Below are 26,353 nucleotides of genomic sequence, written 5' to 3'. Positions count from 1 at the left end.
AGGGTTTTGATCAAAAAACCGAAATAAAAGTTGATTTTTCCGGATCTCCGGTTTTCGGCATTTTTGATAAGGGGTTACATCATCCATTTTGGCGAAAAATCGACCAAAATGAAAATTTTGAGCTGTGAATGCCACTCGATTGGAAATTTTACAACCAATTCAACGAGGTATGACATTCCAACAGCAAACCATTTTTTCCAAGGGTTTTGATCAAAAAACCGAAATAAAAGTTGATTTTTCCGGATCTCCGGTTTTCGGCATTTTTGATAAAAATCGACCAAAATGACAATGTTGAGCTGTGAATGCCACTCGATTGGAAATTTTATAACGATTTCAACGAGGTATGGCATTCCAACATGTGACCATTATTTCCCAGGTTTTTGATCAAAAAACCGAAATAAAAGTGCACTTTTCCGGATCTCCGGTTTTCGGCATTTTTGATAAGGGGTTACATCATCCATTTTGGCGAAAAATCGACCAAAATGAAAATGTTGAGCTGTGAATGCCACTCGATTGGAAATTTTATAACGATTTCAACGAGGTATGGCATTCCAACATGTGACCATTATTTCCCAGGTTTTTGGTCAAAAAACCGAAATAAAAGTGCACTTTTCCGGATCTCCGGTTTTCGGCATTTTTGATAAGGGGTTACATCATCCATTTTGGCGAAAAATCGACCAAAATGAAAATTTTGAGCTGTGAATGCCACTCGATTGGAAATTTTACAACCAATTCAACGAGGTATGACATTCCAACAGCAAACCATTTTTTCCCAGGTTTTTAATCAAAAAACCGAAATAAAAGTGCACTTTTCCGGATCTCCGGTTTTCGGCATTTTTGATAAGGGGTTACATCATCCATTTTGGCGAAAAATCGACCAAAATGAAAATTTTGAGCTGTGAATGCCACTCGATTGGAAATTTTATAACGATTTCAACGAGGTATGGCATTCCAACATGTGACCATTATTTCCCAGGTTTTTGATCAAAAAACCGAAATAATAGTGCACTTTTCCGGATCTCCGGTTTTCGGCATTTTTGATAAGGGGTAACATCATCCATTTTGGCGAAAAATCGACCAAAATGAAAATTTTGAGCTGTGAATGCCACTCGATTGGAAATTTTACAACCAATTCAACGAGGTATGACATTCCAACAGCAAACCATTTTTTCCAAGGGTTTTGATCAAAAAACCGAAATAAAAGTTGATTTTTCCGGATCTCCGGTTTTCGGCATTTTTGATAAGGGGTTACATCATCCATTTTGGCGAAAAATCGACCAAAATGAAAATGTTGAGCTGTGAATGCCACTCGATTGGAAATTTTATAACGATTTCAACGAGGTATGGCATTCCAAAATGTGACCATTATTTCCCAGGTTTTTGATCAAAAAACCGAAATAAAAGTGCACTTTTCCGGATCTCCGGTTTTCGGCATTTTTGATAAGGGGTTACATCATCCATTTTGGCGAAAAATCGACCAAAATGAAAATTTTGAGCTGTGAATGCCACTCGATTGGAAATTTTACAACCAATTCAACGAGGTATGACATTCCAACAGCAAACCATTTTTTCCAGGGTTTTGATCAAAAAACCGAAATAAAAGTTGATTTTTCCGGATCTCCGGTTTTCGGCATTTTTGATAAGGGGTTACATTGTCATTTTTGGCGAAAAACCGACCAAAATGAAATGTTTGAGCTGTGAATGCCACTCGATTTGAAATTTTATAACGAATTCAAAGAGGTATGACATTCCAACATTTAACCATTTTTTCTAGGGTTTTGATCAAAAAACCGAAATAAAAGTGGATTTTTCCGGATCTCCGGTTTTCGGCATTTTTGATAAAAATCGACCAAAATGACAATGTTGAGCTGTGAATGCCACTCGATTGGAAATTTTATAACGATTTCAACGAGGTATGGCATTCCAACATGTGACCATTATTTCCCAGGTTTTTGATCAAAAAAACCGAAATAAAAGTGCACTTTTCCGGATCTCCGGTTTTCGGCATTTTTAATAAGGGGTTACATCATCCATTTTGGCGAAAAATCGACCAAAATGAAAATGTTGAGCTGTGAATGCCACTCGATTGGAAATTTTATAACGATTTCAACGAGGTATGGCATTCCAACATGTGACCATTATTTCCCAGGTTTTTGGTCAAAAAACCGAAATAAAAGTGCACTTTTCCGGATCTCCGGTTTTCGGCATTTTTGATAAGGGGTTACATCATCCATTTTGGCGAAAAATCGCCCAAAATGAAAATTTTGAGCTGTGAATGCCACTCGATTGGAAATTTTACAACCAATTCAACGAGGTATGACATTCCAACAGCAAACCATTTTTTCCAATGGTTTTGATCAAAAAACCGAAATAAAAGTTGATTTTTCCGGATCTCCGGATTTCGGCATTTTTGATAAGGGGTTACATCATCCATTTTGGCGAAAAATCGACCAAAATGAAAATTTTGAGCTGTGAATGCCACTCGATTGGAAATTTTATAACGATTTCAACGAGGTATGGCATTCCAACATGTGACCATTATTTCCCAGGTTTTTGATCAAAAAAACCGAAATAAAAGTGCACTTTTCCGGATCTCCGGTTTTCGGCATTTTTAATAAGGGGTTACATCATCCATTTTGGCGAAAAATCGACCAAAATGAAAATGTTGAGCTGTGAATGCCACTCGATTGGAAATTTTATGACGATTTTTCATTTTTTCATTAGCATATTTTGTTGATTCTGGTAGTGCACCAGTCATTAATTTTCGGTCTGACTGCAAGGGTGTTAAGACTTTGGCTTGGCAAAGTTAGCTTCCGTTCTCGTTTGTTTATAGCCTTAAACACAGATCAAGCAACCACATTTATTTATTTTATTGATATTTATTTTGCTGACTAGCGTACAAGCATAAAACAATATGCGCTCTAGGGGCCAAAGTCAGCTCGTTTGTTTCTATAGTTCAAGGTATGGGTTACTATTAGTTGAAAACCAGCCATAGCTGAATATGTCTAAAAAATGAACATTTTTCTTGGCCTAGTCACTTCTTTGACTTCGTCTTTTCCCACGCTAAACAACGAAACCAAATGTGAGAAAATTTGCATGTGTCAGATAAATTTTGCCCGTACGTGCCTCAGTATTAAAGTATTCGTTAAGAACGTCTAACATGGGACTAGCGGCTTGTATATGCACAAAAGTTCTCCAGCTTGCAAGTATCTTTTCATGTTCATATTCAAAGTGACCCACATTGAGTCGGATTTGGTGAACCTATTTAGTGGAAAACTTTGAAATATATAGAAATAATCAAATTATACAATTATTTAATAGATTGCTACTGTGGCTGCGTTGATTGTTAAAAGATTGTCAGACAAACATTCGGAGAGGGTGTTTGTAATTAACAAAAAACAATCCAGGGAATGGACACTCTTGAACAATATTTCTTGGTCAAAGGAAGGCGACGACTTTAGCACTCTTACATTCTTGGGATACACATTTATTTCAGCAGTTTTACTTCTCACAAGGTAATTACTTCTCAACCATGAGTCACCTTTATCAACTTCTAATAAAAAATAAACTTAATTTTTTAGAATTATTGAGACAACCTCGAACTATGGTACTTGCGAAATAATTCTGTTAACCTGTGGAGTTCTGTTTTTCACTATAGAGGGTAAAGTATTCTTAAATAATTTATTTAGAGTAGCTGACAAAAACTTTCATTTTAAGGACTACTGATATTTTTTTCGGTGGAACAATTGTCCGAGGATCTTCTGATTTTTGCCTATTCGTTGGGAACGCTTTCTTTCATATGCGCAGCTTTGTTTGCCCTGGACCTAATGCTCTTTCAAAACCTGCTAAAACTCAAGAACTCTACAGCCCAAACAGATCAATTGAAAGATACTTCAACAGTCGCCCTAAAAGTGTACAATTTGTCCCAAGAACACAAGACAAACTGTTGCAGCAGTGGTGCCCAAACACAGATCATAAATGAAAATAATAAGAAATATTTACGAACGGATTTGTAGACCCAATTTAAACACCTTTATGTACATATCTGCATCATTCATTACCTTTATTGCCGTTATTTTTCGAATGTAGTGAAACAAAATATGCATTATAAGATCGTGCTGTTAAAACAACTAATTGGATTTTGTATGTTAATAAAGTTTTTGACATTAACTAACGCTAGAAGCGGCCTCAACTAATACACAAAATTGAATGTATTAAGAATGCTAACAGTGTACACTATAAATACAATAATAAAAAGTTTGGGCTCAGAACAGTAAAAATGATACCCTCGTCCTCCGTGCATCACCTTTGGCTCTTCGAGCCATCCCGTAATGTCACATGCTCCCCTCGCTGCTGCTCGTCGTTCCTTTGGAGTCGCACATTCCGCCGGCCATGTTCTCGTTGGACCTTTCCGAAGTGAGTCCTCCAGTTATCCCAGTTAAATTTAGTTTGTACTGCAAGGCGGATATTCAAGTAATTTAGTTAATGTCGTCTGACAATTAAAAAAGAATGGTTTTATAGCTTATAACTAGCAAGAATAAAAATAGAAACTGAAACAAACGGCTAAATTTAGATTATGAAAGACTGTCTGCATTTCTTTCCTTCCGCTCGAGAATTGTAGGGGATAGATACTTTTCAAATTTATCCAGAAAGCATCACTTAAATTAAAATGTGGTTGCTGTTATCCCATCTATTAACCAAAAGAAAATCTCGTTTAAATTATATACGATTCTACGATAGCTTTTGATACACATATTGTTATAAGGGTTAACAAAATAGCTTTTGTTTTAAGGGAAAGATGTTTTATATGATGTAACGAAAACATCTTTAAGGGGAGTTTAATAGAGTCTCAAAGAACAAAAACCAAATCGACTCTTTTCCTCTCCTTTAAATAAAATCAACAAAGTCATAAAAATCATACCTGTAATAATGCATGCTTTAATATCACAGTAAATTATAAATATCATACACATTCAAATATTGGTAATCTTAACTGTAAGAAATGGCCCCACGGCTTGGCTTTGACTTATTTACCTTAGTTGCGCACTCAAAGCACTTCGATACTACTTTATTTATAACGTTCATAAGGTTTTTGGTTTCTCTGATGACATGATCGACCTTCACAAAAGTGGCAGCTTTACCAACCGTGTGGTCTTTGACTGTAAATTGAAGTGCTTGGACAAAAGTCGGCACTCTATCTAAAATGTTAAGGAGATCCTTTTTGTTGTCACTAGCGGGAACCTGCAAGGATATACATTTAAGGCACTTCTCTGTAAAAGAGATATGAGAGGTTACCTGGTATGAAAAGTGGCGGAGGACTTTGTAAAGTCGATTGGCTTCCTCCGCAAAATATTCGGCTTGAGTAAACAAATCCTGAGTTGTTCTTAAAGAACCGTTTCCCTTTGTAAACTGATACATAAGGAAAGCCATAGCTGACATGTTCTTAGCTCTTTTTAATATGTCGTTGTCGTCCGACAAGTCTTCACTCCATTTTGATTGATATGTGTTTAGATCTCCATTGTTTTTGCCTTCGAGGCCAGAATACTCAACCATTTCTCCATCTTCTGTTGCAGGTACACCGGATTTTGTTAGTTTATCTGTGCTTTCACATTTCTGGAGAAAGCGAGCAAGTAGTTAGGAAAATTAGTGGTTAAGGTTTAGGGGAACCTACCTCAGCTTCAGCTTCTCTGTCGTTCTTAGTCGTATTAATTGATACAAGTATCTTCTTGGCGATCATAGAAATCTCGTTCGTTAGCCACTTCCACATGTCCGAAAAGGACTCGAAATTCTCGTTGGCCGCGCTGCTGTTCGAGTACTTCCACAGGATCTTGGCCGCTATGAAGACCTGCGGTCCGTAGATCCGCAGATTGATGGCCAGGCACTTCGCCTGGACCTGCAGCCTTTCCGTGGGCGCTATGTGCTGCAGGAGCTTGCAGATGTCGAAGATGTGGTCACAGCAGTCGTGGAACTTCGTAGAGCGTTGGTTTAGATTGTCGATGTCGTAGTTCGTTGCCAGGACGTGGAACGATTTGACCAGCTTGGAGCAGATCTTCAGGGACTCGTTGAAGTCCTCGATTTGACTGGACACGGAGATCACCAGCTGTTTGCACAGCTCCTCCAGACTGCTCAGCATCCCCAGTTCCGGGTCGCGACCCTTCACCTGGACCCCGGCACTCTCGTGCTGGTCCTTCATGATGGTGTTCAGATACAGGTCGAACTCCAGCTTGCAGTTGTCGCAGTAGGACAGTATGTTCTTTCGATGGTTGTGACTTATGTACGGCGAGTCTGTGAAGTCGTGGGCCTTCTCGAAGAGCTTCTCAAATGCCACCGATAGCTCCTCGCGCAGGTCCATGCTCTCGGAACTCATGTGCTTCCTGAAGTTTGTGTTGTTCACCATGCGTCCGCCTCCGCCCGCTGAGGGGGCCAGGTTCTTCTCCGACTTCCAGAGATCGTCGTCCAGGAAATTAAAGTAAGCGTCGGAGTTGTTATTCCCCTCGTTGTTGCTCTCGTAATAGCTCATCTGGTATTTGTACCTTTTTATGAGGTTTACAATGCGCTTTATTGTCGTATATATGCTCTCGTTCTCGTAGTTCGGGTTGCTGGCCTGCTTGTCGAAGGGCATGTGCTTAGCCGAATCAAAAATGCTGTCCTTCACCACAAAGTGGATGAGGTCCATGGCCCTTCGTATCTGGCAAAAGACCGTGTCGCGGTTCTCCTTCACAATCACACAGTCGCTGTGGATGAGGCTGTTCTTCGAGGACGTTAGCAAAATAGCAATGGACTTCTCCAGGATCTGACGAGCCGAAAACATCTGGGCCCGCCGCCGCTCCTCCTTGAAGGAATTCCGATGGTGACCAGTGAGGTAGGCCAATTCGATCATCTCCGTGCCGAAGACAGAGAAAGCCCGCACGAATTCGGTAAAGTTCATAACAGATTCCAGTTTTTCAAGGCTCTCGGAGGCTCGCTTCTTGGCGGTCAAGAGTTTTTTCACAACAATAATGTCCACTAGCAGTAGGATTCGCGTAACAGAGGATAGTAGGGACCTGGCCGCCAGGATAATGGCGCCATAGTCTTTTAGAGGCTCAATGTGGTGTCGAAGCTCCATGCCACCTAAAGGCGATACATCACATAGTCGCTCAATTGATTTTCCTATAGAATATTAAATTTGCATAAAGTAATTCAGTTTAAATTAGTTCATAAGGTAATATATCCCCACCTGCATCTCTAGCTTCCTTGGCAGCCTCGTACATATCTCCCTTGATGTCAATATTTTCCTCGGCTATTATCTCTCCAATCGTTATAAATCGTTCCACAGCGATGTTTAGTAGGTGTCCTATGTTCCCAAAAGTGGACATGATTTGCTCGTTATCCATATCACGAACTCGAAAGCGTTGATTCTGAAAGGGAGGCAATATTGATCAAGTTTCACGGCCAATCAATAATTTCAGATGAATAAAGGCGAGGCAACCACAGTTGGTTCCGCAGTAAATTCGATTGAAATCGCAAGTCATTCTATAGCCGGTCAAAAACTTACGTTTACAGTTGATTGAGTGATTCCGTACATTTTGGATACGTCAACTCTCAATAAAAAAATTGATTATAGTTTCTTAAATATCCACAAAGCGTTTTTAGGCATGTAACATTTTTATTTACTTTCTATTGATTTTTCTCAATACTAAGGTTAGCAGAGTTGAATAGACATTGAAACTAAATCAAGTATTTGGCACTCAATAATACCGTCACTGATTAATGCGTCATAGTACGAGGGTTTATAGGTTTAAGCTCAAATAAAAGTCGATTTTTCAGCCAAAGAAAGCTCCTTAGCTTAAATTAGTGTTATATAGCTAAAGTGTCTGTAAACAACGTGTTTACTTGTAGACAAATATATGTGTATGCCTCCAGATTTGTGTGTGATTCGAGCTTGTAACAAATTGGTCTGCGCAGGATGTCTGCGCATAAAAACCATGTAGTACTGTGCAATGCAACAGTTTCCCGTTACAAAGGGGTCGAAAATCGATTTGGGTCCCAGGACTCGATATTTTTTGAGGTTCCGCCAAGTAATTTTATCTTAATTGCTTGGAATCCTTTGGTTTGGCTCACAAATTCTCGATTTGATGTGTTACTTTCCAATAACCAAACAGTTTCCGCGTAATCCAAAAATAACGGTCATTCGACTGTGGCAGTTTTTTGAAACAGCAATACTTAGTTTACACATCGATAGACATCGTATAAAGTTGTCAGTTGCTAAAAAATATTGCATAAAGAGGAAATTTATAAAAACTATATATTTGCAAATAGCAGTCTTGAATATTATAAATAATAATAATAATACATTTTACACTAATTACCCTATAAAATGGGAATACCCCTAACATAAAGCTTAGGAACTTCGCCCTCCAAAATTAATAAGAAGTTACACAGCACTACGACCATATGATTTTTGCCGTATTTTATTTCCAAATGTTGTTACCTAAACACGAGCACGTCAAATTCCTGCAGGCCGCAAACGAAAAATAGCCTTATAGCCTGGACCAGCGTAATAATTGAATGGTTTAACATACAACCGACGTAGATTTGTTTCGAGGGAAATCAAGTACCGGTGAAGGAAGTATAACACAAAGTCCTTGCAAAGATGATGCGAAATTTCGGGATGTTATCAATAAGAAGGAGCAGCTGGATGGCCCACTGGTGCTCCAAGGAACGGGCGTGGGCGTCCGCCATGCGTCTGAATGCACCCGGACCTGCAGCATGCCACCAAAAACTGCTAAATTGCCATACATCCGATAGCTTCCAGCAAAGTCGGAGTCTCCACGAGAGCACCAATGCGGAAAGGGATCCAGGAAACACCAAAGAAAATGCGAGGAAACCCGAGGACTTGGATAGAGCCTACGAGGTCCTGAGAACCACCCTGCCCAAGTTGTTCGTGGAGCCCCTTGATTATTCCATATACAGCCCGGGTCTCATCTTCCACAATAATATCACCGGAAAGCACACGGTAGGCCTGTATCACTACGTCAAACAGATTGCCATCCTGCGGACGGTGGGTCACCTAAAGTACGCCTACGTTAAGTTCGAGGTCCTCAAGATCACTAAGCACCAGGACGACTACACGGTGAGGATTAGGTGGCGAGTTCGGGGCATTTCCGGTCTGAAGGTCATGTTCCAGTTCTGGAAGTACAAAATCTGGCAGCTCAAGGAAGTCCTGAAGGACCAGGAGGCCTGGTACGATGGGTATTCCGTCTGCTATCTGGGCGACGACGGGCTGATCGCGAAACACATTGTCGACAAAGTTATGCCGGACGAGAGTCGGGAGGCTGTTGAGAACACTTCTGCGTCGGCGTTGCCGCCGGGATCTTTGGCGGCGACCACTTCCCAGAAGATAAACTGCCAATGAAGTCATAGCTAGCTTTAAATGTTACTTATTTATTGTATTACTAAACGTAATAAACAGAAACTGTGAAAATGTTTAGTAACTGCATTGAAGCTTTGTACAATATTTCATTTCAAACCGTCACTGCTTAAACGCGTACACCGATCCCTTTTTTATGTATTTATACGGACGCGAACGGCTCCGCTTGGCAAAAGCACTTATGTAAGGCTTTTCTTTGTTGTACTCGACGGTGCTTTGTATGGAGCCCTCCGTTTCAAGGAATATATCAAAGCTGTAGATGGTGCGGAAAAGTTGGGCATACAGAAGCCGTTCGCCTGCCTCCAGCTGTTTGGGCTGCAGTGAGTTGGTCCAGAACTCCATCATCTAAAGAATACACTTTTAGTAACTTATTTATTAAAAAGAGACGTGTAACTATTCACCTTGATGGCCGAATTGTTTTGTGAGGTATGGCAGCCGTTCCAGTGCACATTTAAAATCCAAAGAGGCATTTCCAATGGGTAATTACTCGGGATTCTGATGAAACACTCCATTTTAGCGGAGCCCCTGACGATAACAGCGCGGTAAGAGTTATAAGTAATGCCCTTGTCTTCAGACGAAACATTTAAAACGTCTGAGAACTGCGAATGAAACTCTTCGTGCGTAATGGCAGTCCATTGAACAAGGCTGCACGACAGGCCGGCAGGGTAGATATTTTCCTTGAGAGTGTACAAATCAATGTCCTTGTACGTCAACCCACGAATTTGCTGGCTCAATCGCAGCCAAGAGTTCCAGCGTCTGGCAATGCGGACAATAATCTCCCGGGTGTTCTTGTTCAAGTTCAGTTCATGATTGTACAGCAAGGAACTGTTGACGGTTGGAATGGAGCACATGCTTTGCAGCCAACAGAAAGGTTTTCCAAAGTCTTTGGCCTTCAGATAGCGGATGCATTCGTCAGCTGTCAAATCAGAGTTTCGGAGCTAAAATATACTGATTTAAGTTTGTTGTATAAACAAGATTAGCTTAAGTCTTACTTCATATTCAATTCCAGGAATGGGTATTTCATTGCCCAAGTCATTGGTGTACAAATGTCGCAGGAGGTAATGAAGAAAGTGAGTATCACTGCGTAAAGACAAGTTGTAGTTCAGATACTTCATAATGATTTCATTAAGACTTACCCCAGACTATTGGCGTTGCTGGACGGGATTAGTTGACCCCAGACAGTAGCACATTTAATTAATTCGAAATAACGAATCTGCAAAATAAGCTGATTCGATCCAACGGCTCCAATCTATAAAGATTGTTGCGGATTGTAAATATACGGATATATGTATGTGAGTATATGCTTACCGTCATGCGAATGTGCAATGGGTGAGGAGCCAGTGCGTCCTCCAAGCTGTTCTCTAAAGGCTTTTCTCGCGGTGCGGTTTCCTTTTCATTTTGCTTAGGGTGCAATGTGGTATACTGCTTCTCCTTCAGCAACTCCTGCATTTGGGCCTCACTTTCGTAGCCAACCACCTCGGCGGTGAAGGACAGATCATCGCACGCCCGTTGCAGGGATTGCAGGTTTATGAACAGTATGTATAGGGGCTTCGGCAGATACTTGACCACGGCGCTCAATTTCCACTCCACGTCGAGGGACAGCTGAAGTGCATCGTGCAGTGGCTTCGTTGCGCCAAGCAGGGTGCGCAGGGCAGGTGCGAAGGAGATGTACCTCTGGGCGTGGCTGAGATTGTCCTGCAGAAGTTCCTGCTTGGAAGTCAGCAGGGCGCTATACTGCTTGTCGAGATCCTTCCGCAGACGCAGCTCGCAGTCCAGGCGATGCAGGTGCTGCTTGTGGCTAGACAAGTCCTCCTTCTCATTGGGAATACTCGGCAACTTGCCGGCGTACTCAGCTTCCGAGAGAAGCTCCAGATTGGTATCCCGACTCTTGAACTTCTGGCAGCGCACGATCTCCTTCTTCAAATGACTCACTTCATACAAAAGATTTTGCAGTTGCAGCCGGCTGAGGTCCACCTTGCACTTCTCCAGATGCAGTTTATCCCGTCCAGCCTTGATCTTGTGCTTTACTTCGCGATTGGCGTGTTTCAGAGCCACAAACATCAAAGTGGCCGCTGTGCGTGCCTCGTCGGATGACTGCCCCTGCAAATGGTACACTGTGAAATACGTGCATTACAACGTTTAAATACACATATTACCTTGCTCTTCGCCTCCATTATCCCCTCGATGGCCTTTTGCAGCTGCTCGAACTGTGTATTTAATATTATTTCCATTTTATTCGGCAAATTGTTTATCTGAAGCCGCAAACAAATGTTAAGAATAAAAAAAGTGCCCAGATTGCACGAAAGTTAGTATACTGGTATAGTTACGGTATTTTGTAAAATAGTGTTAGTATATTTTTCTTTGACCACCAGATGCTGTTACACTTGCAACCGGCGTTGTAAATATAATAAAATAAATCCAAATAACTCTTTAAATATTTGTTTCAAGCTAAAGTTAGACTAGAAATATAATTAACACAATGTTGCGAATAATGCAGAAAAGAACTAGTCTCATAAAGTTGCTGGTGCCCGGTCCCCGGCTTCATCAAACTATTGCGCAAACAGCGATAAAGGTGATTATCATCATGATAAACATATTAACAATAAGCTCTTACAAATTAAAGAATTTCTTTCAATTCCCATAAATGTATTTCAGGAAATCCCTGCGGTAAAGCCCATAAGTATTTCAAGGAGCGACAAAACCGTGGGAAGATGGTTTCTGGGAGTCAGCGGCATGGTTTTTGTGGCAGTTGGTTTAGGTAGCTATGTACTTACTTTTGAATAAAAATAGTTCTTAAATAAACATCACCCCTTTTCAGGCGGGGTAACCAGATTAACAGAGTCCGGACTCTCCATGGTAACGTGGAAGCTCACGGGTGAACGGATGCCCAGGACCCAGGAGGAATGGGAGCAGGAGTTCAGTCTCTATCAGCAATATCCGGAGTACAAGCTGTGGGTACTTCTCTTAATCCAGTGCAGTTACTAAAACAGATTTATCTCCTTAGGAAAAATGTAAACATGACGGTCGAAGAGTTTAAATTCATTTTCATGATGGAGTACATGCACAGGATGTGGGGTCGCGCCATCGGCGGATTTTTCCTCCTCCCAGCCATTTACTTCTGGCGAAAGGGTTACTTCTGTGCGAAGACCAAGAAGAGCGTCTTGCTGCTGGGCACCCTTATCGGCCTGCAGGGTCTGATGGGATGGTACATGGTTAAATCCGGCCTGGAGGACCGATTCCAGGATCCGAATGACGTGCCCCGAGTCTCCCAATACAGATTGGCCTCCCATCTGGCGGCTGCCTTCATCCTGTACTCACTCGCCCTGTCGAGGGGCTTGTCCATGCTAATCCCCACCAACACATTTGTGATCCAGGCCAAGAATGCATTTAATATTAAAGGGCTGTCCCATCTCACAAAGGCAATGGTTCTGCTGACAGCCATTTCTGGAGCTTTTGTGGCCGGACTGGACGCTGGATTGGTGTATAATTCGTTCCCGAAAATGGGGGACAATTGGATCCCCGACGACATGTGGCAGTTTAAGCCGATACAGAAGAATATAACCGAGAATCCGACGACGGTGCAGTTCAATCACCGTATCCTGGGCATCAGCACAGTGACCCTGACTACAGCTTTGTGGCTGGTGACCAGAAGAATGCAGCTGCCCAAGCGCGCGAATTATGCAATCAACGCCGTGGTGGCCATGGCCTGGACACAGGCCGCTCTTGGTGTAACCACCTTGCTGACCTACGTACCCGTGCCTTTGGCGACTGCCCATCAATCCGGATCTCTGATTCTCCTGAGTTTCGCTTTATGGTTATCACATGAAGTTCGACTTTTGAAGTATCTGCCAAAATAAAGGGCAAAATATATAATCGTTTGTTGAAACTAAATGCTTATTTATTTAATTAAATGCTCCGTCCTCCTTTTAAACACCGCTTGTTACAATCTTAATGCCTCGCCTTGGTAATAACGTAACGATGAGTGGTGCAAATGTAATAGCAACAACCTTTTATTCATTCCTATTCAATATTCATTTTCACACTGTTTTTATCCTCCTGCAATTCTTTGTATTCAACATTCTTGGCGTTTAAACAGGCGCCCACACCCTTAACGCTTTCAGAAGACTTGTTAACCTGGTTTGAGTGGGAAACGTGATTGTAAACCGCCAGGGCCTGGGCCACGAAGCCATTTACATCCCCAGGATTCGAGGGCAAGATCATGGTGTTATTCGTCTTGGCCAGTTTCTTAAAGGCTCCAATGTATTGCTCGGCCAGTGTGAGGGAGGCAGCATTTTGCCCATCCTGAAAAATATAACATTGCAGATAATCGATAAATAAAATGAATTAAGTGCTATTAAACAAATCTGTGGTTTGTAAAAAATATAATTCCCCCGATTAACTAAGGGGTACGTCGCAATTTCGTTCTCATCTTATAGATTGATACAGGCTGAGCACGGAGTTTGGCACTTTTGGCGGTTTTTGCTTGGTGAACACGGTCCAGAAACGGAGCGTCTCGTCTGCTCCTCCGGTGACTATAGACTCGCTGTCTGGGCTCACGGCTAAATAAAGAACCCGGTGGGTGTGGCCGGAAAGCCTGACCACTTGCTTCAGCGAGGGATAACGCCACACGATGACCTGTGGCTGCGCCTGTCCGTGAGTGGTAACTAACTCCGAGGAGCCCCGTGCCCAGGCCAGGTTGCTGATCTGGGCGCCCGTATCGATGCATTGCACCAGCTTGCCGGTAAGCACGTTCCAGAAGCGCAGACACCGATCAGCAGACCCGCCCCCACTGGCTAGAAGACCGGACTTGTGTGGCGACCAGGCCAGCGCTTTCACCACCGCCTTGTGCTCTTCGAAGGCGTAGATGGGATCCGGGTAGTTTTCCGCCCACACCAGCAGGCGGTTGTCGTTTCCCCCGCTGGCTAAGTAGCGATTGTTGGGCGACCACTGGAGGCCACACACCTCGTGTCTGTGTCCGCGCAAGCAGCGGGTTATGTGCGTCGGCGGATTTCTGACATCTCGCTGCAGAATGGAGCGATCGCGGGATCCACTGGCCAAACTGTTGCCGCGCCATGCCAACGCAGTTACCCGTCCAAAATGCCCGTCAAGCCGATTGAGTTGCTTCTGCTTCTCCGCATCCCAGATGCTCACATAGCCGGACAGGGTTCCAATGGCAACCTGACGTCCGCCACCTTGCCAACTAACCGCTGTGACCAGGTTGTCCTCCTGGCTGAAGTCACAAAGCCGTGTTACCTGACCGCTGAGTGCGCTCCATAGATAAACCGAACAGCCCAGGCCCACGGCCAAAGTGTTCTCAGAAGACCAGTCGATGAGGTTTAGGTAGAAGTCATCCTGCAGCTCTGGTGCATCAAGAATCTTGTAAGGGAGTCGTGGAAGCCGCCGCGTTGGTTTCTTGGAGATGTTAAGCAGCCGCTGGCTGGACTCACTGATGTTGGCGAATGGTGTACGCAACGGGGGCAAACTCCCATTGCCAAACCCATAGATCCGGGTCTTCTCTCGCACCTTGAAGTCGCCCGTCTGGGCATGGACCTTCGTACCTTGTTTACACTGATCCAGAGAGGTGATTTTGGTATCCAGGAACTCGTTGCGCAACAAACACGCATATGCAGAGTTCTCGCTGGAGTTTCCGGGAGCGAGGGCATAGTTTCGGGCCCACTGATTGCCAGCCCGTCTAGGAATGCAGCGCAGATCCAACTGCTCCTTGTTTCCGTCCACTAGTCCATGAAGCAAACGTTGTTCGTACTCCGGTTGAAACATTTCAAAATTTGTATATTTGTGCGAGCTGTGATGGTTGTGTGAGCCTTGTCAAGGTGTCCAGCGATCGCAAAGGATTTAAGAGTAAACGCCTAGCATGCTATCTGCTCGGAACTAAAGAGTTAGTAGTTTCCTAGGGAAATACTCACCAGATGGGACAGGGACTTGGCGATGGCCAGCAAACTGCGGGCCCTGGCATCCGCCACAGCTATGATGGCAGCTGCCTCTCCACTGGCCTTGTTAATGTGCTCCTGCCGCTCGGCCTCTGTCGAAGAAGAAATCTTGAGTATTAGCTAGATCTTTGAGTAACTCCTTTAAAGCTAACCGGAGGCTAGGATCCTGGACTTCCGCTTGCCCTCGGCTATATTGATTTCTGCCTCGCGAACACCCTCAGATTCAAGGATTGCCGCTCTTTTCCGCCGCTCAGCCTCGACTTGCATCTGCATCGCCTCGTGCACCCTAGTAGGCAGCTGAATTAGGAATTATTTCAAGCGATTACTAATGTATAATCTTTACAAATCATAACTTACTCGAATATCACGGATCTCGTAACGCAAACAGGCGATGCCCCACGCCTCGCTGGCCTTGTTGATCGAGTCCACTATGCTGACGTTCAGAGACTCCCTTTCGCGAAAGACCTTGTCCATGGACATCTTGCCCAGCTCCGATCTCATCGTCGTCTGGGCCAGCTGTGTTATGGCAAACTCCGGATCCTCCACGCCGTATGAGGCTTAATGGTGATATAACAGATGGTGAATTCACGCAGAAGCGAATGGATTTATGACCTACCTTTATAAGGATCGATGATTCGCAAGTAGAGCACACCGTCGATACTTAAGGTAACGTTATCGGAGGTAATAGCACTTTGCTTTGGGACATCTATGGCTATTTCCTTCAGGCTCTGCACGTATTTGATTTTGTCCGCCACGGGAACCAGAATATTCAGGCCGGGGTCCAGAATCCTATGAAACCGACCCATGCGCTCGACCACCCAGGCCTTGGAAAAAAAGTTACGGATTATAGTATTGTGGACTCGAAAGATCAGGCAACAAAACCTACCTCTTGCTGGGGCACAAACATAACACACATGTTTATGGGTGTCGAGGCCTTTCCCCTCCGAGATTGGGACGGAATCCATGAGCCGGCGAGCAAGAAATCTTGCTGCAAATACGTGTTAGTACGGAGCGTTATCGAACCATATATTATTAGAATCAATTGGACCAAACCTGGAGCAAACTGGGAACAAATCTTTTGTTCAAAAGAAATCTTGACATTTCGCAATATATGTGCCGATTTTAGGAGGAATAGAGTCAAAAAATACTAAGAAGAAAACATTATGATAACTCCGGAAACAGGGTGATTCATATCACAAAAGAATCGATTGATTTTTGTTAGGGGTATTTCAAGGAGGGAATTTTAGAACACTATTTGAATCGTGCGAAAAATGAATTTAAAAAAGCTTTTATAAACGGAAAAAAAATTTTGATTGCATATTTTAACGCAAATAAGGAAATATATCTTGGAGTGACAGAAAGTAGAGAGCAAACATATTCATTAAGATTTTGTTTTTTCCCTATTGTTTTAGAAATTCTGTTCAAAATTTTAAGTTCTATGTTTTTTGTTAACGTTAAACCTTTTTACGGGCGTTTTATTTTTGAAATTCTTATAATGTAAAAAAATAAATGCTTATGCAATAATGGTGAAAGTATAAAAACCAAAGGACCCACAAATCGAAATAATACTGCTTTTTTAATATATGAAAATATTATGATTGAATGAAAACTGTAAATAAAACGAATCTCTGCTTAACCTGAAACATTTTTAAAGACTGTTTAAAATAATGTTTTTTGCATTGACAAAAAACATTATTTGGAAACAGTCTTTAAAAAGGTTTAAGTTGGTTAAGGTTTTGTTCTAGTTGTTATCATAATGCATAAATTCGATATAGTCTTAAGGCATATGGCCTTAACCATATATTACTCACTTTTTATATATCCAGAACCGTTAAGAAAACTTAAAAGGTTTAATTAAATTCGTGGTTAACTCAATTAACCGAGAAGTAAGCAATGCAAAGGACACAGAAGTGCGGACCAACTCTTATATAAATGAAAATTAAATCTAATAATTGAACATATGTTTGAGTGCACGTATGTTTGCTTAAATCTTGACAACACTCCGCACTGTTTGTTGTAGTATTTACCATTAGTTGCCAGAAATATGGTGCAAGTGACGCATTAAGAGCATAAAGGAAACCGCACTAACCAACCAAACAGCACTAAGCTGTTAATAACGGGTGCGTTCCTGCGGCTCTTTTAGCTGTCGTTAGTTATCTGCATCATAAATTTACCATCACCCTGTTTAAGTAAGGACCAAATCGGGTATAAAACGAGCCACGACGGAATAAAGCGCACAGTCTTCTTCAAAACTCCGACGAGTATTGTTTTTCAAGAGCACCAGTCCAGGTCAACAATTAAAAATATGAATCTTTTTATTGTTCTGGTGGTGGTATCTGTGTTCTTAAACTTTATTCAAGCAGCGCCGAGCGTGGTATGTATAAGTTATTCAAGTGTTTATGAAAATATCTTTTGGAAAAACATATTTTAGTGCAAGAAATTCAATTTTCGCATAAATATTATACCCTTTTAATTGTAGGATATTTCTAACGACGAATTGATGGATGGAAAATATCTATGTGAAGGTAACGATTTAAGAGATAAATCGTGGAAGCTTATGTGTAAATCTAAAAAAACTTTGGAAAGCAAAGTTTAGAAAACGACTGAATTCCTTTAAAGATTTGGAAGTTCCGGTAACATTGATAACGGACTTTCAATCTTTAAAGACAGTATATACAGTATTATTTTAAATGGTTTAGCTTGTATATAAGCAATTTAATTCTTCATTTCCTATTATTTTATTATTTATTTTAACAGATCTTTCAGCGTTAAAACAATTTTTTAACGGCAACAGCGAAAATTTAAGAACACCAGGATTTTTAAGCGACGATATAACCACATCGCAATTATTCAACGAGTTGTACAAACTTTATTTGCGAAATGTGAATCCTCCTGCTAAAAACAAAAATATCGAAGCCTTTCAGGATAGGTTATCGCGATCAGTTTCTAAACGTGGCTTAGACAGCATTGGTGGAGGTCATTTGATAAAGAGGACTGAAAGTAGACGACTATTAAGCGACTAAGAAATCCTAGAGATATAAACCACATCATTGACTTTGACCATATCGAGTACCGAAGACCTGTAATGAAACTGAAATGTAAATAAAAAGCATGGGATTTATTTTATATGTACATATAAAATGATGTAGCTTCTATTTGTTAATAAATTATTGCATTAATATGAGAGTTTTATTTTCACCTTTGTATTTAGCACGCCCTATCTTAATGAACTTGTCAAAGGCAGAGATTTGTAACAAATTTGACTAACATTTTTACTTAAAATTTAAATTATTCATGCATTCTCCTCAAAAAGCCGGCTCAAAGAAGTACGATGGACCATTTATAGTTAGGTGAGTGTTGCAAGAAGTGTGTATTTTAAGGATAACCATAAACTACGAACTAAACATCATCACAGATACACTAGCAAATAGCAGATGCATGTGAAAACCCATTGTCTCGCATACTTATCAATTGTTTAAGATTAAAATGCTGTTATCAGGTCTTATCCGAATGTTATCGAAACAGTATGTAAATATGCAGATAACAGATAACACCTTCTATCCTAAATGTTAAAGTCCCTATTTACACACTAGAGGCATTGTTACTCACTGAAAATAATCCTTAAACAAATGTATCTTTATCCTGCAGATTGATTTCCGCTGCAAATGGACAAACGGTCGTTTGCTATGAGTGCAGCCAGTCCGATTTTAAGACAAAGTACACCGTGAAACCCTGTGGAGATCGGTTAATACCTGGAAAAATGGGGACAAGCCACCACAGGGACTTGCTGCCGTACCTGGTGAGGATGGACCCGATGTACAAGGACACCTGGAGCAGTAAGCTCAAACGAAACTTTGATGAAATCGACAAGGCCTCCGCCAGTTTCAGCATTCTCAACCAACTCGTTTAGTTATACCCGTTCAAACCATTGTAAATGCTCACGGACACGAATACCGATACCGATCGAATCGCGAATATACTCTTAAAATGCTTCATGTGAAGGGATTATAGAAAATAAACAACGTGCATCCTCATTTTTAGTCTACTATGAATAAAACGATCGTCTCTGTTATTAACATGTTTATTTATTATTCTTTAATGTTGAGTTTTGTGAAAGGTCATACCAGATCTAAATGCAGCGAATTTTTTTTTAATCAAGGGACTATTTAAATACAAATTACATTTGATAATTATATTTAAAACAGTAAGTCATTAATATTTTTATTTACTTGCATTACGGCGATGGGGATAACCTATAACAATTCATATTGACGAAGGTGCATCCTTTGAATAATGTCTCTGCAATCATTAAACACACGTTTAATGTTTTCTGTGTCAACGGCGCATGTGAAATGTGGATAGCAGTAGTGTTTACCGTCTCCGCTAGCGGTAGATATACGCTAATTAAATAGAGAATCTCAATGAGCATTGCATTTGTTTAAGGAGCGCGGACATAACCTACCAGAAACTCGTCTCGTATGAAATATTTTGCTCGTATTACTTCTGGGTCGTCATTGGATTCCATTATTGCGTCACCTGTGTCGACAGCACATTTGAAATTAGACAAAAACATATTATCCATTAAATTTCTTAAGTTAAATAAGGTATGAGTTTCAATTTTGAACAGAATTTGTAAGTCAAGTTGGAGTATTTTTTTCCATTGTGCATCATTCAAGTGATAAACAATTTGTTGTCATTGTCAGTTGGTTATTATTAAGTGATCAATTGTCCAATTAATCCTGGTTTTGATGGTCGTCATGATGTATCCTTCCCTGTTTTTTAGTCTTGCCAAAATTATTCAAAAGGAAAGCCTTCGCTTTGGGTTTTAAAGAGGATGGATTTTTGGATTCTGCTATTTTACTTACTTGGCGTTTGGTATTTGTTAAACTCGGAGAAATATTCCGACAATTTACTTTTTCCAGCCTTAATTTTCTCTGCTAACAAATCTTGCTTATTTAAAAATAGTATAATAGAAATCGTGCGAAGCCATCTATAAAGAAAAGCCCATGTTAGTTTACTGATCTTAAAAGTGTGCGAGCTTTAAATTCACCTGTTGTTCCAAATACTCTTGAACAAATCCAAAGATTCTCGAAGTCGATTTTGGGTGGGATCTTCACGCAAAACCATGTTATAACTTGAGCACGCAGTTACGAATATAATAGCAGTTACATCATTGAAACATTGAATCCATTTTCTACGCTCGTCTCGCTGTCCTCCGACATCAAACATGCTGCACACGTACATTTAAAAAGGTTATTTTCGATTTGTTAAGTACTGCCGCACTCGATGTACTTACTGAAAATTTACTTTGTCCACTTGAAATCTTGTTTCAAAAATTCCAGAAGTCAAAACACGGCACCGAAGAATATCCTGCTCATTAGGGGTATAGTTTGGATTCTTGATTGTGCTTACTCGGTCCAGGAAGCTTTAATGTGAAATAAATGGTATTTATAAGTACGGGTTTGTTTCTATCATATATTTAAAATAACTAAAGGAATCTACTGATGTTACTCTCTAATTTATTACAGTTATACAAGCTTAAGAGTAAAGGACTTGAAATACCACGATTACGAATTAGCCTTGTCTTAGAGGTATTTTTGACGCACTTCTACAAAGCAATTGACTTTTTGAAATTTAAAAGATGCATACTTTCAATCCAACGAATATTCTTAACCATCAGTAACTGGTGCACTTCCAAGAAAAACACACAGTTAAGCTTTTAAAATAGATGACATTCACTTTTGGGATTAATAAATAAATTAATTTGTATTCGGACATTACTACAAAAATAAATTTGTTGGCTAACCACATCGATTGTTACTTTATAAAGTAAAGACAATACTTACTATTTCGCACAATCAATTAATTGATACTCATTCGACCTCTCATAGGTTTGAAGAACGCCTTTGTCTTTCCATAGTTCTTCTGTATGTTCATAAAATTCAGGAGGATAATTAAAATCCGGACCTGTGGGAAAAGACAAAAGTTAAGGTTAAAAACAACTTGAGTTGAGTAGATAAATTGTCTTACTAGATGCATAATCCTGAATGTATTCCACTCTGGGTTCATTTTCTTTCTTTTCTAAAGCTACAGGTGGATTAAGTGTGCTCATGGCTCCTGTAATAGTCTGTAAAAGAAAATAAATTACTTGCTTAGCATACAGTTTTTCACTAGCTATGAACTTAAAGTAATCTTTATTGATCCAACTCACCAAGATAGCGTCTCGAATATTCTTTTTAATATCATCAATTTTCTGTTTCTTCTCTGTTTCAGAAAATCCGTCGACATGCAATATTCGCATTTGCTTGACTATAGTGGATTTGCCGGACTCGCCCGCCCCCAGGAGGAGCAGCCTGTGTGTGGCCCTGTAGAGCTGTTTGTCCTTCTGCAACTGTCTAGATATTGCATCGCTCCGGCGCTTCTGGCTTTTCGAGTCCTCCGAGTTCACATCCGACTGCTTTGAGGTGGGGGACCCAAAGCAACCCATCGCAGCCCACGGGGTCCACCAACACGTCGCTCGGTTTTCCTGGTTCGCGTCGGGTGACTCGGCACCCCTTGTGCTTTCTCCGTTCTGCTCCAGTATAGCTGAGTTCCTCGGATCTATACACAATGTCCTTATGTACACTTCAGGTCTCCGATCTCAGTGACACCACCGTTGGCTCAGCGATTCAGTAGATCTCTGTAGCAAGCTGGATTGGCAAAGTAAAAGAAGTTAAGTAGGTTAATCGGTGTATCTCTCTTTAGTTAGTATTCAAATCGCATGAATAAATAGTGGTTTCCCATACTTTAAGATTAAAAATGAGTTTTATTTATTATGGGTTCCAAAAACTGGGTATTTCTTATCTTGAAACATTGCAAGCATTTATTTAAATGGGAAAAGTGAAAATATACTTTTAAAAACGGATATATTTGTATACATTTTTAGGTAATATAAACCAGGATTAAAAAAGTACTATTCATATTAGACTTGTTTTGAAAATCATATCATGTTTAAGGACCAATGCTTATTCATTTTAAAAAAGGTCTTTGGAACCCCGTAGGATGGGTAAAATTTTCAATGGTTAAGCGAACTATATACCGAACTGTTATTAAGAATTACACAATATTCAATCTTAAATTAATGAGATCTCTTGATAAAATTCAAGAATTATTAATTTGGGCACTTTTATGAACTGACGCCTTTTGTTTACATAAAATCGTAAATATCAACGGCAGGTGGCAGGTGTGTATTCCAAGGGATTTATGAACCTACATCAGTGCCCCTATATCACCTATATCACCAATATCGCCCATAATAGGCGCCTAAGCCAAGGCGACATTTCTGACATTGCCGCCCACGGCTGCCCAATGAGTCACTTATATTTGGAGTCCGAAAATAATGCTGGCTTTATTAACGAGTGCAATCCAAATCAAAATAAAAATCAAAAATTACTCCACGCAAACGCCCGTACATTCTCGTCGGGCGATTGGAATTCATCATCATCATCATCATGACATTCATATTCACATCCACATCGGCGTAGTGTAACAGGTGAAGAAGAGGGCGGGTGGAATTTTCGCGCATACTAAGGTGCAGGTACGCATGTATATAGAGATACCAACATAATTCCATCTGCAGTTAAAACTCAGATGGCTGTGTGTACCCGCCAGTACACAGTTTGCGAAAATTTACATATATTGGGCGAGAATTTGATTAAACTTTTGCTCAAATATGAATTTATTATATGCACACAAAAAACGTATTTAATCTATTAATTATTGCCCACGGACGGACGACAGACCGACAAAAGTCGAAGGAAGATATGTATATATCTAACGGACATATAGCCGTAGATATGCAGATTTTAATGTAAATATATGTACATAAATTCATCGGGATCTAAGCGGGCACGGGCACATATATATCTCACAGATATGTGTACACACCGTTGTGTATCTACTCGTATATACGTACGTATGTATTTAGATATATACACAAGTTCTCGGTTCGCATGTGTGAATGGATGTACATAAATAAATGTATGTACATATATCAATACGTATGTGCTCCGTGCCTCCGAATATTTGCCATTTCTTTGACACTTTGGGAAACTATATTATATGGTATAACCATCGTGAATCGAATCGGATAGGATAGTATTTTGAATATTCATGCGCGAACGATTTTTCACTGATTTCAGGTTTAAGGACGCAGGACGTAGGACGTCAGGAAGTCGGACTCGAATCGAATCAAATCGAATCGGATCGAATAGATATAGGTCCGCGAATCACATCTTTGCGCGAATCTAATTACGTACATGTACGCGACTTATTTCCCTATGTTTGACAATGGTTATTGTTTACCGTGAAATTACCGAACATTTTTATTCATGGGAGCAACTTCGGGCTAAAACTATAGGTGCACGATTCTGTTGGGGAGCGACTTTCGGGTGTTGAAAAAGGCTAGTTCTATCGCACTTGACGCTTCAGCCACTTTTTTTCAACCGCCCAAAATTCTTTATATGTGCGTGGTTGCAATACATCAATTTGTTACTTAAAAATTACTTTTAATACCAGTACTAACTCACTTTTTATATATTTTTTATTTTATGTATCAACCTAGGGATGCAACAAAGTAGATACTTTTATCGATATTTTGCCTGACTATCGGATAGTGAGAGCGCAATGTAGAGATACTTTTAGAGATATTATTGAACGGTAGCCGAGAACAGTCCTACAATTTGTATCTTTTTTAAAAAACTTGCAAAGTTTTTACAATTACTTTGTCTTAATTGGTGTAGAATTATTCCGATTCGAAAAACGAATGCGATATTTTACATTTTAAGTCTTTTTTACAGATTCTTACATATATTTTTACACAGGTTTGTAACAAACCTTTAAGAACGATTAGAAAATGTATTGATAAGGGCCAATCGAAATAGTTCTGTAAAAATAATCGTCTGAATGGGCAAAATGTATGATAAAGTGCCCAAATGGTTTTCGTACATTAGTTAAAAGTATCTTTCTTTTCATTTTTATTAAAGTATAAAATTATTTGTTTTTAAACAATTGTTGTTTTCATCCTCCACCAACAACCGGAACCAACATCTACTTAAGATAGGTCTTAATCAAACTCTCCAGCTTAACAGTATCCACGGCAAACTTTCTAATTCCCTCGGACAGTTTGTCGGTGGCCATGGCGTCCTCGTTGAGCAGCCAGCGGAACTTGCTCTCGTCCACAGTGATCTTCTCGATGTCCTGCAGCTTGGCGTTGCTCTCGGACAAGTAGGTGATCACCGACTCGGTCTCATTCTCGAGCTCCTTGAGCAGCGAGGGACTGATGGTGAGCAAGTCGCAGCCAGCCAGGGCCTTGATCTCGCCCACATTGCGGAAGGAGGCGCCCATTACCAGGGTTTTGTAGCCGAACTTCTTGTAGTAGTTGTAGATGTTGGTCACTGAGATTACACCCGGATCCTTCAGGGCCTCGAACTTCTTGGTCTCCGTGTTGGCCACATACCAGTCCAGGATCCTGCCCACGAACGGAGAGATCAGGGTCACTCCGGCCTCGGCGCAGGCCACGGCTTGGGCGAACGAAAAGAGGAGCGTCAGGTTGCAGTGCACGCCGTGCTCGTTCTCCAGGATCTCAGCAGCCTTGATACCCTCCCAGGTGGAGGCCAGCTTGATCAGGATTCGCTCCTTGCCAATGCCCAGCGATTTGTACAGATCAATCAGCTTCAGGGCCTTCGCCACACTCTTCTTGGTGTCGAAAGAGAGACGGGCATCGATTTCAGTGGAAACTCGGCCAGGGACAACCTTTAAGATTTCCGTTCCGAACAGCACGCATAGGTAATCCATGGCCTCGGCCACTTGGTCACTCACGGAGCTGGAAATATTTTTATATTAAACTTATATTTTTCGGATATTTTCATAGACTTCTTACCCCTTTTTGCCTTTGGCGTAGGCTACGGCCTTTTGCACCAGAGGCTGGTACCGCTCCATGGAGGAAGCGGACAAAATAAGAGAGGGATTGGTCGTGGCATCTGTGGGCTTGTAGATGTTAATAGCTGAAATCAAAAATAAAGTTTAGTTCTCTGGGTATTTGCATAAATACGGGGCCAAGCATCTGAATTACATTGCAAATTCTATAAAGCCACAAAAAACCTGTTGAACGACTTTCATTTTTCAATCGCCCGACTGAAAATATCTTCGACCTTTTTGAGCAGCTTTCGCATTTAAACAAAACCTTATCACTGGGACATACTATAGCGGTCACATTTCCAGCACACGTAAGCACCTAAGGTCAAACTAAAGTCAGCTTGGTTTTTACTTTTCACTTTTATTTGATCTTCACTGCAGCAGATAAGACAAACTGCTATCGAGATGGCTCAAATGGCCTATGGTTTATGTGTATCTTTTGGTTCAACTTACGTTACATTACATATGTACAAGCGATGCAGAAACTTGGACTGTATTTAAGTAAATCGAATGTTTTCGAGCTCTGGGTTACAAACATAATATGCGTTTGTACTTCAAGATGATTCATCCCCAGCTTTGGCAGATTTACATTAAATTCGGTCCGGAGAAGATATGTAACTGTATATGGAGAGTATATTTACCTTCAAAGTCGCCGGTATCTGCGACGATGGTGGTGATTTTCTTAAGTTCTTGTAAAACCGACATCTTTTGCTTTTTCAACGTGCGATCACTTCCCATGTCCTAAAGTCAATGCAATAAGGTCGCTATTGGAGCGGCATTTTATACCGTGGGGCTCTAAAAATATACTAAACTAAGTAACTTCGGTTTAAAAAGGCACATTAGGGGAATTCTTCATGGAGCAGCTTAGAAAGCCAAGATACAATTGCAAATATTGGATCCATTGCGAGAATGATAGTGTGCATATTTTAAAATGACACTTAATTGAAGGGTTTTTCAATGTCCCTCCAGAAATTTCAAAATCAGACCTTAGTATTAACCAATCATCTTTTATTTTCGCCCAAAAGTCACCAAAAGAAAGTCT

General features: G+C 40.8%; 10 protein-coding genes across 13 annotated transcripts; 4 read left to right on the top strand and 6 right to left on the bottom strand.

Moving 5' to 3' along the window:
• Positions 1-3,124: 3,124 nt before the first annotated feature.
• On the top strand, positions 3,125-4,016 carry LOC108053093. The gene is made up of 4 exons (XM_017135674.1): positions 3,125-3,202; positions 3,322-3,515; positions 3,582-3,661; positions 3,718-4,016. Exons 1-4 carry the CDS (start codon positions 3,161-3,163, stop codon positions 4,014-4,016), a joined length of 615 nt encoding a protein of 204 aa, XP_016991163.1. The 5' UTR covers positions 3,125-3,160.
• A 22-nt stretch (positions 4,017-4,038) lies between these two features.
• Positions 4,039-7,893, bottom strand: LOC108053103 (alpha-catulin). Its single transcript, XM_017135687.2, has 6 exons — positions 7,535-7,893; positions 7,217-7,397; positions 5,672-7,149; positions 5,296-5,613; positions 5,035-5,241; positions 4,039-4,454 (listed from the first exon to the last, which is right to left on the bottom strand). The coding sequence occupies exons 1-6, from the start codon at positions 7,562-7,564 to the stop codon at positions 4,335-4,337; spliced, it is 2,334 nt and encodes a 777-aa protein (XP_016991176.1). The 5' UTR covers positions 7,565-7,893; the 3' UTR covers positions 4,039-4,334.
• A 463-nt stretch (positions 7,894-8,356) lies between these two features.
• Positions 8,357-9,478, top strand: LOC108053098 (uncharacterized protein C6orf136 homolog). Its single transcript, XM_017135679.2, has one exon. The coding sequence runs from the start codon at positions 8,633-8,635 to the stop codon at positions 9,392-9,394; it is 762 nt and encodes a 253-aa protein (XP_016991168.1). The 5' UTR covers positions 8,357-8,632; the 3' UTR covers positions 9,395-9,478.
• Positions 9,404-11,704, bottom strand: LOC108053094 (THO complex subunit 5). The gene is made up of 6 exons (XM_017135675.1): positions 11,566-11,704; positions 10,718-11,509; positions 10,546-10,658; positions 10,402-10,489; positions 9,811-10,347; positions 9,404-9,754 (listed from the first exon to the last, which is right to left on the bottom strand). The coding sequence occupies exons 1-6, from the start codon at positions 11,638-11,640 to the stop codon at positions 9,512-9,514; spliced, it is 1,848 nt and encodes a 615-aa protein (XP_016991164.1). The 5' UTR covers positions 11,641-11,704; the 3' UTR covers positions 9,404-9,511.
• Positions 11,705-11,757: 53 nt separating this feature from the next.
• Positions 11,758-13,300, top strand: LOC108053096 (cytochrome c oxidase assembly protein COX15 homolog). Its single transcript, XM_017135677.2, has 4 exons — positions 11,758-11,981; positions 12,065-12,167; positions 12,228-12,360; positions 12,414-13,300. Exons 1-4 carry the CDS (start codon positions 11,889-11,891, stop codon positions 13,264-13,266), a joined length of 1,182 nt encoding a protein of 393 aa, XP_016991166.1. The 5' UTR covers positions 11,758-11,888; the 3' UTR covers positions 13,267-13,300.
• Positions 13,301-13,401: 101 nt separating this feature from the next.
• LOC108053097 (stomatin-like protein 2, mitochondrial) lies at positions 13,402-16,550 on the bottom strand. The gene is made up of 7 exons (XM_017135678.1): positions 16,411-16,550; positions 16,244-16,345; positions 15,974-16,181; positions 15,715-15,914; positions 15,510-15,654; positions 15,334-15,449; positions 13,402-13,711 (listed from the first exon to the last, which is right to left on the bottom strand). Exons 1-7 carry the CDS (start codon positions 16,456-16,458, stop codon positions 13,430-13,432), a joined length of 1,101 nt encoding a protein of 366 aa, XP_016991167.1. The 5' UTR covers positions 16,459-16,550; the 3' UTR covers positions 13,402-13,429.
• Positions 13,724-15,320, bottom strand: LOC108053095 (fizzy-related protein homolog). The gene has a single exon (XM_017135676.1). It carries the CDS (start codon positions 15,185-15,187, stop codon positions 13,835-13,837), a length of 1,353 nt encoding a protein of 450 aa, XP_016991165.1. The 5' UTR covers positions 15,188-15,320; the 3' UTR covers positions 13,724-13,834.
• A 1,041-nt stretch (positions 16,551-17,591) lies between the features above and the next one.
• Positions 17,592-19,388, top strand: LOC108053101. Of its 2 annotated transcripts, XM_017135683.1 has the most exons (4): positions 17,592-17,731; positions 17,837-17,882; positions 18,671-18,707; positions 19,006-19,388. In XM_017135683.1, exons 1-4 carry the CDS (start codon positions 17,663-17,665, stop codon positions 19,265-19,267), a joined length of 414 nt encoding a protein of 137 aa, XP_016991172.1. In that variant the 5' UTR covers positions 17,592-17,662; the 3' UTR covers positions 19,268-19,388. The 2 variants fall into 2 exon arrangements, with proteins under 2 accessions (XP_016991172.1, XP_016991173.1); XM_017135684.1 differs by lacking the exons at positions 18,671-18,707; positions 19,006-19,388 and adding an exon at positions 18,115-18,541.
• Positions 19,389-19,422: 34 nt separating this feature from the next.
• LOC108053099 (guanine nucleotide-binding protein G(s) subunit alpha) lies at positions 19,423-23,991 on the bottom strand. 3 transcript variants are annotated; one of them, XM_017135680.2, is made up of 9 exons: positions 23,925-23,991; positions 21,569-22,046; positions 21,388-21,484; positions 21,204-21,324; positions 20,654-20,782; positions 20,408-20,587; positions 20,223-20,347; positions 19,820-19,902; positions 19,423-19,757 (listed from the first exon to the last, which is right to left on the bottom strand). In XM_017135680.2, the coding sequence occupies exons 2-9, from the start codon at positions 21,842-21,844 to the stop codon at positions 19,611-19,613; spliced, it is 1,158 nt and encodes a 385-aa protein (XP_016991169.2). In that variant the 5' UTR covers positions 21,845-22,046; positions 23,925-23,991; the 3' UTR covers positions 19,423-19,610. The 3 variants fall into 3 exon arrangements, with proteins under 3 accessions (XP_016991169.2, XP_016991171.2, XP_016991170.2); XM_017135682.2 differs by having other exon boundaries at positions 19,820-19,893; positions 23,925-23,990; XM_017135681.2 differs by lacking the exon at positions 23,925-23,991 and adding an exon at positions 23,712-23,883.
• A 363-nt stretch (positions 23,992-24,354) lies between these two features.
• On the bottom strand, positions 24,355-26,082 carry LOC108053104 (probable transaldolase). The gene is made up of 3 exons (XM_017135688.2): positions 25,953-26,082; positions 25,277-25,400; positions 24,355-25,219 (listed from the first exon to the last, which is right to left on the bottom strand). Exons 1-3 carry the CDS (start codon positions 26,047-26,049, stop codon positions 24,445-24,447), a joined length of 996 nt encoding a protein of 331 aa, XP_016991177.1. The 5' UTR covers positions 26,050-26,082; the 3' UTR covers positions 24,355-24,444.
• Between the last annotated feature and the right edge of the window lie 271 nt (positions 26,083-26,353).

Source organism: Drosophila rhopaloa, unplaced genomic scaffold, assembly GCF_018152115.1.
Source record: "Drosophila rhopaloa isolate 14029-0021.01 unplaced genomic scaffold, ASM1815211v1 contig_115, whole genome shotgun sequence".
Classification (NCBI taxonomy): Eukaryota; Metazoa; Arthropoda; class Insecta; order Diptera; family Drosophilidae; genus Drosophila; species Drosophila rhopaloa.
This window is presented reverse-complemented; position numbering and strand designations above follow the sequence as displayed.